The following is a 15,481-nucleotide window of genomic DNA, read 5'->3' on the forward strand; positions in this document are numbered from 1 at the left end:
GGCGGCGCTGGGCAGACAGGCGTCGCAGGCGGCGCTGGGCAGACGGCAGACTCTGGCCTGCTGAGGCGCACAGTATGCCTGGTGCGTGGTGCCGGAACTGGTGGTACCGGGCTAGGGACACGCACTTCAAGGCTAGTGCGGGGAGCAGCAACAGGACGTACAGGGCTCTGGAGACGCACAGGAGGCTTAGTGCGTGGTGCCGGAACTGGTGGTACCGGGCTGGAGACACGCACCACAGGGCGAGTGCGTGGAGGAGGAACTGGGCTCTGAAGACACACAGGAAGCCTGGTGTGTGGTGTTGGCACTGGTGGAACTGGGCTGGGGCGAGGAGGTGGCACCTGATATACCGGACCGTGAAGGCGTACTGGAGCTCTTAAGCACCAAGCCTGCCCAACCTTACCTGGTTGAATGCTCCCCGTAGCCAGGCCAGTGCGGCGAGGTGGAATAGCCCGCACTGGGCTGTGCTGGCGAACCGGGGACACCATGCGTAAGGCTGGTGCCATGTACACCGGCCCGAGGAGACGCACTGGAGACCAGATGCGTTGAGCTGGCTTCATGGCACCTGGCTCGATGCCCACTCTAGCCCGGCCAATACGTGGAGCTGGGATGTACCGCACCGGGCTAAGCACACGTACAGGAGACACCGTGCGCTTTTCCGCATAACACGGTGTCTGCCCGTACTCTCGCTCTCCACGGTAAGCACGGGAAGTTGGCGCAGGTCTCCTACCTGACTTCGCCACACTCCCCTTTAGCCCTGTGGCTGACTCTCAGGCTTCCAGCCTCGCTTCAGTGCTGCCCCCTCATACCATCGCCTCTCGGCTTTAGCTGCCTCCAGCTCTTCACGAGGGCGGCGATACTCTCCAGCTTGAACCCAGGGTCCCTTACCGTCCAGAATTTCCTCCCATGTCCAGAAGTCCTGAGTACGTTGCTGCTGCTGTTGCTGCTGCCCGTTACCACGCTGCTTGGTCCGGGTTTGGTGGGTGATTCTGTAACGCTCGTCGTTAGGTGGAAGAGATGAGGACCAAATCGCAGCGTGGTATGTATCCATATTTATTTAAATACTTCTTTTACACGAACAAAAACAATCAACAAAACGAAACCAACGACGCTACAGTCCTGAACATGTGAACCTATAAAACAAAGAACGCAACGAACAGGAACAATCACCCACAAACGAACAGTGAGAACAGCCTACCTTAATATGGTTCCCAATCAGAGACAACGTAAAACACCTGCCTCTGATTGAGAACCATATCAGGCCAATAGACAACCCTAAACCAATGAAACACATAACATAGAATATACCCACCAAGCTCACGTCCTGACCAACTAAACAAAGACTAAACAAAGGAAATAAGGTCAGGAACGTGACAATATATTTTGATTTGTTTAGCAGTTTTTTGGTTACTACATGATCCCATATGTGTTATTTCATAGTTTATGGCTTCACTATTGTTCTACAATGTAGAACAATAGTAAAAATAAAGAAAAACCCTTGAATGAGTAGGTGTGTCTAAACTTTTGACTGGTACTGTATATATAAATATCGAATTATATTTTGACAAAACCAACTGTACTTGAACTCGTTCAAAATACTGCAGATGAAGATTGCTTTGTGTGCATCACATATGTCAACCTGTAGGCCTATTCAATATAGTTCCAAAAGAGAGGTTTTGAAATAATTGCCAATACTGTACTGTGAGCATAATGGTCTGTTTTGGAACAAGTTCCATCTTAAAAAGGTGCTAAACATCGTAGCTTGAGGGTGAAGATCCCACACAGGTGTTTCTGACTGCTTTAAACACACCTAATTTGCACTAACTATGCAGGCTATTTTAAGGTGTCTCAAAACACATGATTAACCTAGGGCATTTTTCTGAATGGCTGGGCAAAGAGGCTTCTTCAAATAATATCCAGCTATTTTTATGAGAAAGCAAAAAATGTACAATTTACATATTTTGGTAAGTAGTAACACTCGTTAGTTGATCCTATGAATGTTGTTCTGCAGTGACGCTTTTCATGATTGAGAAAAATAGATAACAGTCGCATTTAAGCTAAACAAAACAATATTGGTAACACTTTATAATAACGTATGCTTGTTCATCAACGTGTAATAAAGTGTTACCGACGTATTAAGTCACAATAAACAGGGACTTCTACAGAGCATATTCGTAGTGAGAGATGAAACAAAAATTGGCAAATACAATTATATTTGAACTCTGACCTCTCCAGCCATGAACTGTCCAAATCCAGGGGGAAAGGTCAAGCTGGCTATCACTAAGGTCACAACACCGGGGAAAATCAGTCGGCTGGGGAAAGAAAAGGGATTAAAAACTCTATGTTCCAACCCTATGTCCCTGTGGTTCTCTGTAGCTCGGCTAGTAGAGCACGCTTCGGCACTTGCAACGCCAGGATAGTGGGTTCGATTCCTGGGACCACCCGTGTGTAAAATGTATGCACACATGACTGCAAATAGCTTTGGATAAAAAATGTCTGAAGTGGCATACAGCGCCTTCAGAAAGTATTCACACCCCGTTACTTTTTCCACATTTTGTTGTGCTACAGCCTGAATTTAAAACGGATTAGATTTCGATTTTGTGTTACTGATCTACACACAATACCCCGCAATGTAAAAGTGGAATTATGTTTTTTGAATGTTTTACAAATTAATAAAAATGAAAAGCTGAAATGTCTTAAGACAGTAAGTATTAAACCCCTTTGTTATGACAAGCCTAAATAACTTCAGGAGTAAAAATGTCCTTAACAAGTCAGATAATAAGTTGCATGGACTAACTCTGTGTGCAATAATGGTGTTTAACAAGATGTTTTAATGACTACCTCATCTCTGTACCCCACACATACAATTATCTGTAAGGTCTCTCAGCCAAGCAGTGAATCTCAAGCACAGATTCAACCACAAAGACCAGGGAGGTTTTACAATGCCTTGCGAAGAAGGACATCTATTGGAAGATTTAAAAAAAAACAGACATTGAGTATCCCTTTGAGCATGGAGAAGTTATTATTTACACTTTGGATGGTGTATCAATACACCCAGTCACTACAAAGATACCAGTGGAGGCTCCTCAGAGGAGGAAGGGGAGGACCATCCTCCTCAGTGAATTTCAGAAAAAAAAACATTTGAAAACATTTAAAAAACGTTATCCTTTTTAGATAAAACGATGCTAAATTTAATCACACGCTGCTAAAACCAAACAGGGATAAACATACCTGAATTTGTCCAATACAAACTCACATTTGCAACTGTTGGACTAATTCTTACACCCTATATCAGCTAGATGCAGGCAAGAGTGGTAGGTGGTATTGAATGTGTCACTGTCTGTCCATGTGTCACTGTCTGTCACCTCAAACTTCTCTCTCGGCCTGTGTGCACTTACGTTGTAAACTTTCATTCATAGGCTAGGTTGCAGCAACCTCATGATGGGTATAGGGAAAATTGGAGTATCATGTAGTAGCCTAAACCCATCAATTTTACATTGAACCGGGTGAATGGAATATGAATGACAGTCATCCAATACGCTGTAATAGAAAATAAGGCCATGCTCATGAGAAGCAAAAATAAAAATCGTCCTCCCTCATCTTAAATGGCACTGACCGCCACTGGAAGATACAGGCGTCCTTCCTAACTCAATTGATGGAGAGGAAGGAAACCGCTCAGGGATTTCACCATGAAGCCAAATGGGGATTTTAAACCAGTTACAGAGTTTAATGACTGTGATAAGAGAAAACTGAGGATGTATCAACAGCATTGTAGTTACTCCACAATGCTAACCTAAATGACGGAGGGAATCGAAGGAAGACTGTACATAATAAAAAATATTGCAAAACATGCATCCTGTTTGCAATAAGGCACTAAAGTAATACTGCAAAAAATTTGACAAAAAATTCACTTTTTGTCCTAAATACAAAGCATTGTGTTTGGTGCAAATCCAACACAACACATCGCTGAGTACCACTCTTCATATTTTCAAGCATGGTGGTGGCTGCATCATGTTATGGATATGCTTGTCATCAGCAAGCACTAGGGAGTTTTTTAGGATAAACAGAAAAGGAATAGAGTTAAGCACAGGCAAGGTCCTTGAGGAAAACCTGGTTCAGTATGCTTTTTCTAAGAGACAATGGGATACAAATCCACCTTTCAGCAGGACAATAATCTAAAACACAAGGCTAAATATACACTAGAGTTACTTACCAAGACGACATCAAATGTTCCCAAGTGGCCGAGTTACAGTGTGGACTTAAGTTGGATTGAAAATCTATGGCAAGACTTGAAAATGGATGTCTAGCACTGATCAACAACCAACTTGACAGAGCTTGGAGATTTAAAAAAATAATAATGGGCAAATATTGTACAATCCAGCTTTGCAAAGCTCTTAGAGACTTACCCAGAAAGACCATAATCGCTGCCAACGGTGATTCTAACATGTATTACCTGAGGGGGTTGAATACTTATCGTATCAAAATATATTAGTGCTTTATTTTCAAAGCATTTTTCTTCCACTTTGACGTAGTTTGTGTAGATTGTTGACAATTAAATCAATTCTAATCCCACTTTGCAACACAACAAAATGGCGAATAAGACACGGGTGTGAATACTTCATGAAGGCACTTACATAACTCTCTCAATATAACTGCACCCTTTGCCATAATACCCTCTTCACAAATGTCCTGCTTCTCCTCCTATAAGATAACTACTTCCCTCTTTCTCCCAGTAGGACATGCCTAAGAACAAGCACCAATTTAACATTCTCAAAGCTGACAGTGTAATTACATCCTCCTGGTCTCTGTTGGTCTAATTCCAGTGTTCCCATCCATCATCTTCCCTACAGTGTAACAATGTTCAGCTCTGACAAAAGCAGCTGCACTGGTGGCTGCTAAATCATTCATTTGTATTGGAGTTTCTTTTTCAGAGACCACTAATTGCTCATAGATGGATCGATCAATGTCTGGATGATGGGTTTGATTGTCTGTTTTTGTCAAATGCACCAGTCGGCAACAAGAATTTGTTTGGAGAAAGACAATGAATGATTCTATTCCATTCTATTCCATTCTACTAAGTCCCTAGCCTGATCCTCCCCAATTCAGGTTAGCATTTTCCTCATGTGTCTCATCAAAATACATCACCCCCGTCCCTTTATCCCTTTAACTCACTGTCTGGTGAGGAAGCGTGTCATGGCGTTGGGTTTCCTCATGAACAGCACCACCTGGCGGTTCAGCCAGACGAAGAAGGCCCCCAGGAACCCGCAGGAGATCCTGCAGTGACAACCACCAGCACCTTTACCTCACTCACTCTCAAGGTTCAAATAAGAACAAGAGAAGGTACATTTTCTGAATAATATACAGTATGTGTGCCTGCTTCAGATTTAAGTTTAGTTAGTGTTGATCTAGCCTGTAATATAGTTTTTTTTCTAGATCTGTAATCTAGGAAGCTGAAGCAAGCACACTAGCAAGCAAAACCATTCACACCATCTCCGTTCTTAAAATAACGACCAATAAAAGAGCTTTATGGCACATTGAATGAGATTAGGCATTCGTGTTGGGTTGTGACAAAGAACTACACACAGTGTGGTCACCGTGCCCTCACCACGCTCCTGGGGGCTCTCGACCCTTTCTCTCACCCGATGACGGCAAATGCAGGCAGCTCCTGGAGGTCAAAGGGGAAGTCCATGCGGAACTTGGTGCGGAAGAGAGCAGTGATGGTGACTATGGTGGATGAAGAGACAGGGGGTGCAGGGAGATAGAGAGTCTTAGAACTTATACATTAACATTATACTATTTATCATATATAGTTCAACAGAAATTCACACCCCTTCACTTTTTCCACATTTTGTTGTGTTACAGCCTGCATTTTAAATGAACTAAATGTAGATTTCTTGTCACTGGCCTACACACAATACCTCATAGTGCATGTAGTACATTGACCCACCTGCATCTTTGTTGAACACAGAGAGCACTCTGAATATGAAGGCACTGAAGGTGGCGGCGAAATAACCTCTCCAGTAGTTCCTCACAGCAAAGTAAGTGGACGTCACCTCTATACTGAACAGCACCCCTGGTGGAACGACAGGGTCAGCGCAAGAGAGAGGTCAAATATCAGTCAGATATCATATCAGAAAATGTGGCACATAGTTCAACTCCAGATCGCATTTTGAAAACTTGCTTTGGACGACCTGTCACAAATACATAACTGAGGCAATTTCAACACCATGCCTATATTGATTGTCAGACACATGACAATTGCTTGAGCTGATTTTGTAGCTTGCTTTCCAATAGATGAATGGAAGGTGAATTGAAAAGGAAAATAGGGTTGTACCTCCAAGAGGGGTACCGAAACAGCAAGCCACCCCAACCGCACAGCCAACTGTAAGGATGTCTGTGTAGCAGTATGGGCTCTACTGGCACACAGAGAGACGGTGACAGAGAGAGGGCAGCAGAGATGTACAGAGGAAGGCACAGACAGATAGAGGGAAAAGGGTAAGGGGATCCCACACAAGTAGACAAGGAACCGAGGGAGGAAAAGAGAACCTCAATGGAAAAACATCTAAAAGTATAATGCGACGTGATCCGACAAAACTGTAATGTCCGTGTTCTCAATGTTGGTCAAGTAACTGCTAACCTGATGGACTCCTGAGAAGAACGTCATACACTTGCTCAGCACAGCAGCACAGATGCTGGCGATATGAACAAATGGGCCCTTGGGAAACAAAAGTGGAAGACAAGGGGGCAGAAACAAGGAAACTTGTAGTGGCTTTTTCGACAGCTGTAATCAGGGAATCAGATGTGAGTGTGTGTAACCCACCTCTTTCCCCACTGGCATCCCACTGCCCAGACCTGCAGTCAGACCAATGACCTTGGCAGTAAAAGCCCTGACAGTCAGATACTCCTTCAACACTACGCCTCTGAGAATGGTCTTCAGCTCAGGAATACCAGAGCCTGAGAGAGAGAGAGAGAGAGAGAGAGAGAGAGAGAGAGAGAGAGAGAGAGAGAGAGAGAGAGAGAGAGAGAGAGAGAGAGAGAGAGAGAGAGAGAGAGAGAGAGAGAGAGAGAGAGAGAGAGAGAGAGAGAGAGAGAGGAGAGAGAGAGAGAGAGAGAGAGAGAGAGAGAGAGAGAGAGAGAGAGAGAGAGAGAGAGAGAGAGAGAGAGAGAGAGAGAGAGAGAGAGAGAGAGAGAGAGACAGAGACAGAGACAGAGACAGAGACAGAGACAGAGACAGAGACAGACAGACAGACAGACAGACAGACAGACAGACAGACAGACAGACAGACAGACAGACAGACAGAGGTGAAAAGAGGTCGGGGAAGAGGTACAATTACAAAACTGTTGTTTTACAGGAAAACCAAATATATGTTTGTCTCAGAATGACAAGGAAAGGTCATAGCTCTAGATAGACAGTGAGGACATCAGTGTGTGAGGACAGGGCTAGGTAGGTACACAAGCAGAGAGGGGGAGAAGATCAATGGATAACGCATTGTGGGTAACAGGTCATTAGGGGTGGCGGGTGATGGGGAAAGTAATCCGTAAGCATTGAGTGAGTGAGCGGGTACACACCGATGGCTTGCGGGGCGACCAGGTGGCAGAAGAAGGAGGCGAACATGATGAGCGCCATGGGATAGCTGACCCAAGCCAGGTACTGGAGCAGGACATTACCCCTCAGCTCCCAGTGAATCCACTTATACACTGACATGGGGACAGAGGGAGGGACAGAGGGATGGGAGAGGGGGGAGTGGAATTGAGGGGAGGGGTGAAAGTGAGGCATGTGAAGGGATGTGAGAAAAAGCAGGAAGGTAGAGGAGCAGGTGAGCAAAACAGAAGGGGGAAGGATGAAGGGCAATAGGGAGGAGGAAATGAGGGGAAGACACAGAACAAGGGGTGAAGATGAGGGAAGAGGATGGAGGATAAGGTAAGGAGGTGAGAAGAGAGGAGTTGGTTATGACAGGGCAAACACTGACACAGACGGTTACAAAGAAAATACACTAAGATGCCCTATTTCTTGGATGAACTGTCAATCCGTCTGGACTGACAGATGTCCGTTTCCTGTTGTAGATGATTCTCTTGCCATTAGTAATATTCTGTAAGAGAGGCACTGACTTGCTTAGCTTCACCGTGTTTCATCGAAATGTACACTGTAAAAAAAGATATTGAGATTCAGTCAAAATGACTAGTACTATCTGGCCAAGTCAACTAAATTTGTTATATTGTGGAGTTGACAAAATATTAAGTTGAGTTCACTTCAAAATGTCAAAGCTTATCAAATCGAGTTAGCAAAAAACAATGTTTACTCAACTTCACAAAATTCACAACCATGAAGTCAAATCAACTGAAGCGACAGACCACTTGACCTTTTCCACATGTTGTTACGTTACAGCCTTATTCTAACATGGATTAAATCGTTTTTTCCCCCCTCATCAATCTACACACAATACCCCATAATGACAAAGCAAAAACAGGTGTTTAGAAATGTATACACATTTGTAAAAAAAAAAAAAAAAAAAAAAAAATATCACATTTACTGAAGTATTCAGACCCTTTACTCTGTACTTTGTTCAAGCACGTTTGGTAGCAATTACAGCCTCAAGTCTTCTTGGGTATGACGCTACAAGCTTGGCACACCTGTATTTGGGGATTTTCTTCCAGTATTCTCTGCAGATCCTCTCAAGCTCTGACAAGTCTGATGCGGAGCGTCGCTGCACAGCTATTGTCAGGTCTCTCCAGAGATGTTCGATCAGGTTCAAGTCCGGGCTCTGGCTGGTCCACTCAAGGACATTCAGACACTTGTTCCGAAGCCACTCCTAGGTTGTCTTGGCTGTGTGCTTAGGGTTGTTGTCCTTTTGGAAGGTGAACCTTCGCCCCAGTCTGAGGTCCTGAGACCTCTGGAGCAGGTTTTCATCAGTGATCTCTCTGTACTTTGCTCCGTTCATCTTTCCCTTGATCCTGACTAGTCTCCTAGTCTCTGCCGCTGAAAAAACATCCCCACAGCATGATGCTGCCACCACCATGCTTCACCATAGGGATGGTGCCAGGATTCCTCCAGATGTGATGTTTGGCACAAAGACATCAATCTTGGATTCATCAGACCAGAGTATGTTGTTTCTCATGGTCTGAGAGTCCTTTAGGTGCCTTTTGGCAAACGACAAGCGTGTGGTCATGTGCCTTCCGTCTGGCCACTCTACCACAAAGGCCTGATTGGTGTAGTGCTGCAGAGATAGTTGTCCTTCTGGAAGGTTCTCCCATCTCCACAGAGGAACTCTGGAGCTCTGTCAGAGGGACCATTGGGTTCTTTGTCACCTCCCTGACCAAGGCCCTTCTCCCCCGATTGCTCAGTTTGGCTGGGCGGCCAGCTCTAGGAAGAGTCTTGGTGGTTCCAAACATCTTCCATTTAAGAATGATGGAAGCCACTGTGTTCTTGGTGATCTTCAATGCTGCAGAAATGTTTTGGTACCCTTCTCCGGATCTGTGCCTCGACACAACGGAACTCAACGGTCAATTCCTTCGACCTCATGGCATGGTTTCTGCTCTGATTTGCACTGTCAACTGTGGGACCTTATATAGACAGGTGTGTGCCTTTCCAAGTCATGTCCAATCATTTGAATTCAAGTTGTAGAAACATCTCAAGGATCATCAATGGAAACAGGATGCACCTGAGCTCAATTTCGAGTCTCCTAGCAAAGGGTCTGAATATGTAAATAAGTTTTATCTGTTTTTTATTTTGTATAAATGTGCAAAAATGTCTAAAAACCTTTTTCACGTTGTCATTATGGGGTACTGTGTGTAGATTGCTGGGTAAAAAATACTGAATCTATTTTAGAATAAGGCTGTAAAGTAACAAAATGTGGAAAAAGTGAAGGGGTCTGAATACTTTCCGAATGCACTGTAACAGTAGTGCTGGTTGAAAGTGTCAAGTTCAGATTATTTCAACGTATTTTTGTGGGGCAGAGCTCATTAGAATAATACCCAGCATGACATTTAGATGTTTTTATCCAGAGCGACTTCAGTTGAAGGTAGATTTTTTTTTAAGTAACAAGTAAAACGTTTCTGTCACTGTTGCTGAGAATGCCATTGCAGTTAAAGTGATCTGTTGATTGGTTACTCAGTAGACTGAAAAACTCACACATGGTGAAGAGACAGATGGGAGGGTAATGTTCCTTACTGAAATCTCTATTATAGAATTTCAAAGTATTGTTTCAACTGTAAAGGAAGTTGACACAACTTTACATTTTAAGGCAGCCTGGTTGCAAATTTAAAACAACTCATGGTTTTGTTTTTCTGACAAGCAAATACTTCCTCTACACACTTAGGAATTTGTCAAAACAACTTCTGTTGCTTTGTTAGCGGTAACAAAAATATTCAATTGAAGCACATTGATTTGACTAAAATGATCAAGTTCACAAAACAAGTTATTAAATCCTAATTTGTGAGCTCCGCTTACTTTACTAGGTTGAAGTAAAATTAGAATAAGTAAACTCCACACAAAATCCAGATTGGACTTGAAATTAAATTTGAAGGCAGCTTGGTAACAAACTTTTGTAAGCTATACAGTGTACAGATGTGTTTCGTCCACGTATCAGAGAAAATTTACTCTGTGTTTATGAATAACATCACTGAGAGGTAGCATATAAAATTTGCACAGTAGGGGTTCAAAAACAGAGCCTTGAGGGATTCCATTACACAAACTTCACTCAACCCCCTAATTTGGGTAATGACTATAAACATAATTTATCATTTCAAATGTAATGTTTTGCAATGTTTGTTTTGCAAGATTCATTTTGCATATCAGGTTACCGCTAAACTGTTTTGCAACACTTTTTGATAATCACTCATCCTAACCCTCAACAATAAGCAACCAGGTGTCTTGTTAGATAACTATTTATGCTATAAAAGCATTCGTGCAACTGTATGAATTGCCGGTTCAGTGGCTTGAATGCAAGCATTGTAAAAACATATCTCATCATCATAAAACAAGATGGTTTAGGGTGTATTGTGGGTATTGTAGTACATTGTAGACTCTTGGCACTGGTGTAGTCCATGGTCCAGCTGACCAGCGCCATTGAGATGCCCAGCAGCACCAGAAAGATCCAGTCCTCTCCCAGCTTGGTGACCAGGAACCTCTGCACACGTGCCACACAGTCTGAGAAAACACCACGACAGACGATAATTCACAATGATGCTTCAAATACATGTATACTTTTTAACTATACAGTGTAAAAAGGTCATCAATTCTAAAATGAGATTTGATTTTAATACAACCATAACCAGTTTTGGTCAATGTTCATGTTCAACTATTGATCGCTAGCTAACACTTTTGAAAGTACAACATTAACTCTGAGTATTGTGGGGCAATAAAGACACTTTTAACTTGAACCCTGTTAGAGTCAATTTAACATCTGCGACTTTATTGAGCACTGACTCCTCACCTCGGCACCTTGAGTAGGAGCGACGTCTCTTAGTAGACAAAGGGTTGCCTTGCTCTGTAGCCATTTGTGCACGTCCCACCTCGTCTGAGTGATGCCGACGCCTGTGCCTGCTGTGGTGCACGTGTCCATGTGTGTGACTGTGGTGGTGGCCGTGGTGATGGTGGCCATGGTGATGGTGATGGTGTTTCTTCCATTGTCTCTCTGTCAGAAGTCGGGTGGTCTCTCTCCGGACAGACCCACCCGGGTGCTCACGGTATTCCCCATACAGCTGAAAGTGACAGGAGGAAGAGAGACTACAGTACATTATCCATATGTTCATGAACAAAGGCCTACAATGAAGACCCGCCGAAAATGTAGTTCAGGTAAGGTTAGGGGGACAGCATTCTATTTTGGGAAAATAAAGAACAATAGTTTAAGATATTTTTATTTGCTCTGAATGTATATATTTTAAAGACAATATATATCATGCAGTATATATACTATTATTATTACATACAGTACATGTACACATAACAGTTCATATACAGCACCAGTCAAAAGTTTGGACACACCTACTCATTCAAGGATTTTACTTTATTTTGTCTATTTCCTACATTGTAGATGTAAGGTTCTGTATTTATTTTCTTTGTCAACCTTGTGTTCTGTTTCGTTGTGTTCTTGAACGTAGCCCTGCCTTTCATTATTGTTCATTATTTCACCTGTGTTAGTTACGCACCTTGTCTCATCAGCTCCTTATTTAGTTCAGTTCATTCTGTTTGTGCCTTTGTGAGGTATTGTTCATTTTGACTCTACTAAGCCTGTTCCTAGCTCGTTTGTGAGAACCAGTTATACCCTTCAGTCCTAGTTTTGATTCACTTGCCTATTTGCCTACCTGTGCATGACCATTGCCTGCCTGTGACCACGATTTCTGCCTTCTGTGAAGGTGAAATAAACACCTGCCGTGCTCTGTGTGTGACTCTAGACCTTTTTCACCCGGAGCATTCATAACAGTAGAATAACAGTGAAGACATCAAAATTATGAAATAACATATGGAATCATGTAGTAACCAAAAAAGTGGTAAACATATCAAAACATATTACGTGTGTCTTGTGAATTTGTGGAATTTCTTTCCTTTTTAATGCATTTGAGCCAATCAGTTGTGTTGTGACAAGGTAGGGGTGGTATACAGAAGCCCTATTTGGTAAAAGACCAAGTCCATATTATGGCAAGAACAGCACAAATAAGCAAAGAGAAACGGCACTCCATCATTACTTGAAGACATGAAGGTCAGTCAATCCGGAAAAATTTCAAAAGCGTTTCGTTTTTCAAGTGCAGTCGCAAAAACCATCAAGGGCCATGATGAAATTGGCTCTCATGAGGACCGCCACAGGAAAGGAAGACCCAGAGTTACCTCTGCTGCAGAGAATAAGTTCATTAGAGTTACCAGCCTCAGAAATTGCAGCTCAAATAAATGCTTCACAGAGATCAAGTAACAGACCCATCTCAACATCAACTGTTCAGAGGAGACTGTGTGAATCAGGCCTTTTACATTTACATTTAAGTCATTTAGCAGACGCTCTTATCCAGAGCGACTTACAAATTGGTGCATTCACCTTATGATATCCAGTGGAACAACCACTTTACAATAGTGCATCTAAATCTTTTAAGGGGGGGGGTGGAGGGGGGGTTAGAAGGATTACTTTATTCCTTAAAGAGGTGGGGTTTCAGGTGTCTCCGGAAGGTGGTGATTGACTCCGCTGACCTGGCGTCGTGAGGGAGTTTGTTCCACCGTTGGGGTGCCAGAGCAGCGAACAGTTTTGACTGGGCTGAGCGGGAACTGTACTTCCTCAGAGGTAGGGAGGCGAGCAGGCCAGAGGTGGATGAAGGCCTTCATGGTCAAATTGCTGCAAAGAAACCACTACTAAAGGACACCTATAAGAAGAGATTTGCTTGGGCCAAGAAACAAGAGCAATGGACATTAGACCGGTGAAAATGTGTCCTTTGGTCTGATGAGTCCAAATTTGAGATTGTTGGTTCCAACCACCGTGTCTTTGTGAGACACAGAGTAGGTGAACAGGTGATCTCTGCATGTGTGCTTCGCACCATGAAGCATGGAGGAGGAGGTGGGATGGTGTGGGGGTGCTTTGCTGGTGACACTGTCAGTGACGTATTTAGAATTCAAGGCACACTTAATCAGCATGGCTACCACAGCATTCTGCAGCGATACGCCATCCCATCTGGTTTGCGCTTAGTGGGATTATCATTCGTTCTTCATCAGGACAATGACCCAACGCACCTCCAGGCGGTGTAAGGGCTATTTGACCAGAAGGAGGGTGATGGAGTGCTGCATCAGATGACTTGGCCTCCGCATTCACCCGACCTCAACCTCAACTTCAACCCAATTGGGAGGGTTTGGGATGAGTTGGACCGCAGAGTGAAGGAAAAGCAGCCAATAAGTGCTCAGAATATGTGGGAACTCCAAGACCGTTGAGAAAATAATTCCAGGTGAAGCTGGTTGAGAGAATGCAAAGCGTGTGCAAACCTGTCATCAAGTCAAACGGTGGCTACTTTGAAGAATCTAAAATCTAAAATATATATATTTTTAAATGTAACACTTTTTTGCTTTCTAAATGATTCCATATGTTATTTCATCGTTTTGATGTCTTCACTATTATTCTACAATGTAAAAAATAGTAAATAGTAAAAATAGTAAAAATAAAGAAAAAACATTGAATTAGTAGGTGTGTCCAAACTTTTGACTGGTACTGTATGTTATGAAAATATATAAATATAATGTGAATGGTCATGTATCAAAGAAGAACTTAAAATAAATAAACATTATTTTTGGTTTCAGAATGTGGGAGAGTTCAAGTGTCATAATGTACAGTGAGCTCCAAAAGTATTGGGACAGTCACACATTTTTTGTTGTTTTGGCTCTGTATCCACAAATAGCATACCCCCCAAGATATTATAACCTCTCACCATTACAATAGCAGGGGAGGTTAGCATTTTTTGAGGTGGGTGTGATATTTATGCCTCTGTAATGTTCTCACTCATCATTATTCACGATTCATTCAGGATTATCCGTAATCATGGTAGCATCCACAGGAATGTAGAAGTGTTAAGAAACATATTCTATTCTTATTTACAATAAAATTGACTCCAAAATGATCATTAAATAATTTACCATTAATTTCTATTGGGCACAAAGTAATGGTAGCATCCACATGAATCCAAAGGGCTGGAATACAGAGCCAAAACAAATCAAAAATTGTCACTGTCCCAATACTTTTGGAGCTCACCGTATTCTGGCGGACGGGTCATGCAGAAAGACAAAACTCCTCGACATGTTGACTTGAAATCTCGTAGAGAGGAAGCATGGGTCTACATTTTGATGAATTACCCCTGGACCGCATCCAGACATCTGGCAAAGAGAACTCCACCACTCAACTCTCTCACACACAGAAACATGGACATACTTTCATAAACACATACATGCCACACTAAAATAATGTCCTGTTATGTAATACATCTAATACTACATGACTTGGCTTTTATGATGGTGTAATTACAATACATGGAATGTATCTTTTTGAGTGATAGCTATTACGTTAGTTTCTTACGGGGGTGGGGGGAGCAGGGGGTTGGTGAGCTACTATACCAACCAATAATCAAGCCAAGATTCAAGGTATTTGATCCTGTATCAGACAAGACTAGCAGTGGGTTGTGGGTAAGTATTTCACCCACTTTGTAATCATGACAGACACATTTCACAATCAAACTGGAGAGGTGGTAAATAGAACATCCCATGCCAATTCTAAACGGAAGACGACATATTCTAATTCACTTGCATAAACGGTCAATCAAGTCCACTAATTACTATGATAAAAACACAATCAAACAGCAGACAATCTTGTAAGGAACATGTCAACGCCAATATTTTCCAAACTAACAGTTCGATGGTCTTCAAAACTACACTGTTACTGTTTAATTTGCATGATATTGTTTTAGTGGCTCAATTTATTTATTTTTATTTTCATTTCACCTTTATTTAACCAGGTAGGCCAGTTGA

The 15,481-nt window shown here is 42.6% G+C and overlaps 1 protein-coding gene across 1 annotated transcript in view; it reads right to left on the bottom strand.

The window, feature by feature from the left end:
- Window positions 1–15,481, bottom strand: part of LOC129831276 (chloride channel protein 1-like) — a 39,265-nt gene that overhangs the window by 14,336 nt on the left and 9,448 nt on the right. Inside the window, exons 2-11 of the mRNA XM_055894522.1 lie at window positions 11,430–11,697; window positions 11,012–11,143; window positions 7,567–7,695; window positions 6,818–6,951; window positions 6,635–6,712; window positions 6,332–6,410; window positions 5,945–6,070; window positions 5,637–5,721; window positions 5,170–5,271; window positions 2,225–2,309 (exon numbers count right to left, since the gene is read on the bottom strand). Coding sequence (XP_055750497.1) covers window positions 2,225–2,309; window positions 5,170–5,271; window positions 5,637–5,721; window positions 5,945–6,070; window positions 6,332–6,410; window positions 6,635–6,712; window positions 6,818–6,951; window positions 7,567–7,695; window positions 11,012–11,143; window positions 11,430–11,697 — 1,218 coding nt within the window. The remainder of the gene's footprint in view (window positions 1–2,224; window positions 2,310–5,169; window positions 5,272–5,636; window positions 5,722–5,944; window positions 6,071–6,331; window positions 6,411–6,634; window positions 6,713–6,817; window positions 6,952–7,566; window positions 7,696–11,011; window positions 11,144–11,429; window positions 11,698–15,481) is intronic.

The sequence above is a fragment of the Salvelinus fontinalis genome, chromosome 32 (assembly GCF_029448725.1).
Source record: "Salvelinus fontinalis isolate EN_2023a chromosome 32, ASM2944872v1, whole genome shotgun sequence".
NCBI classification, from domain to species: Eukaryota; Metazoa; Chordata; class Actinopteri; order Salmoniformes; family Salmonidae; genus Salvelinus; species Salvelinus fontinalis.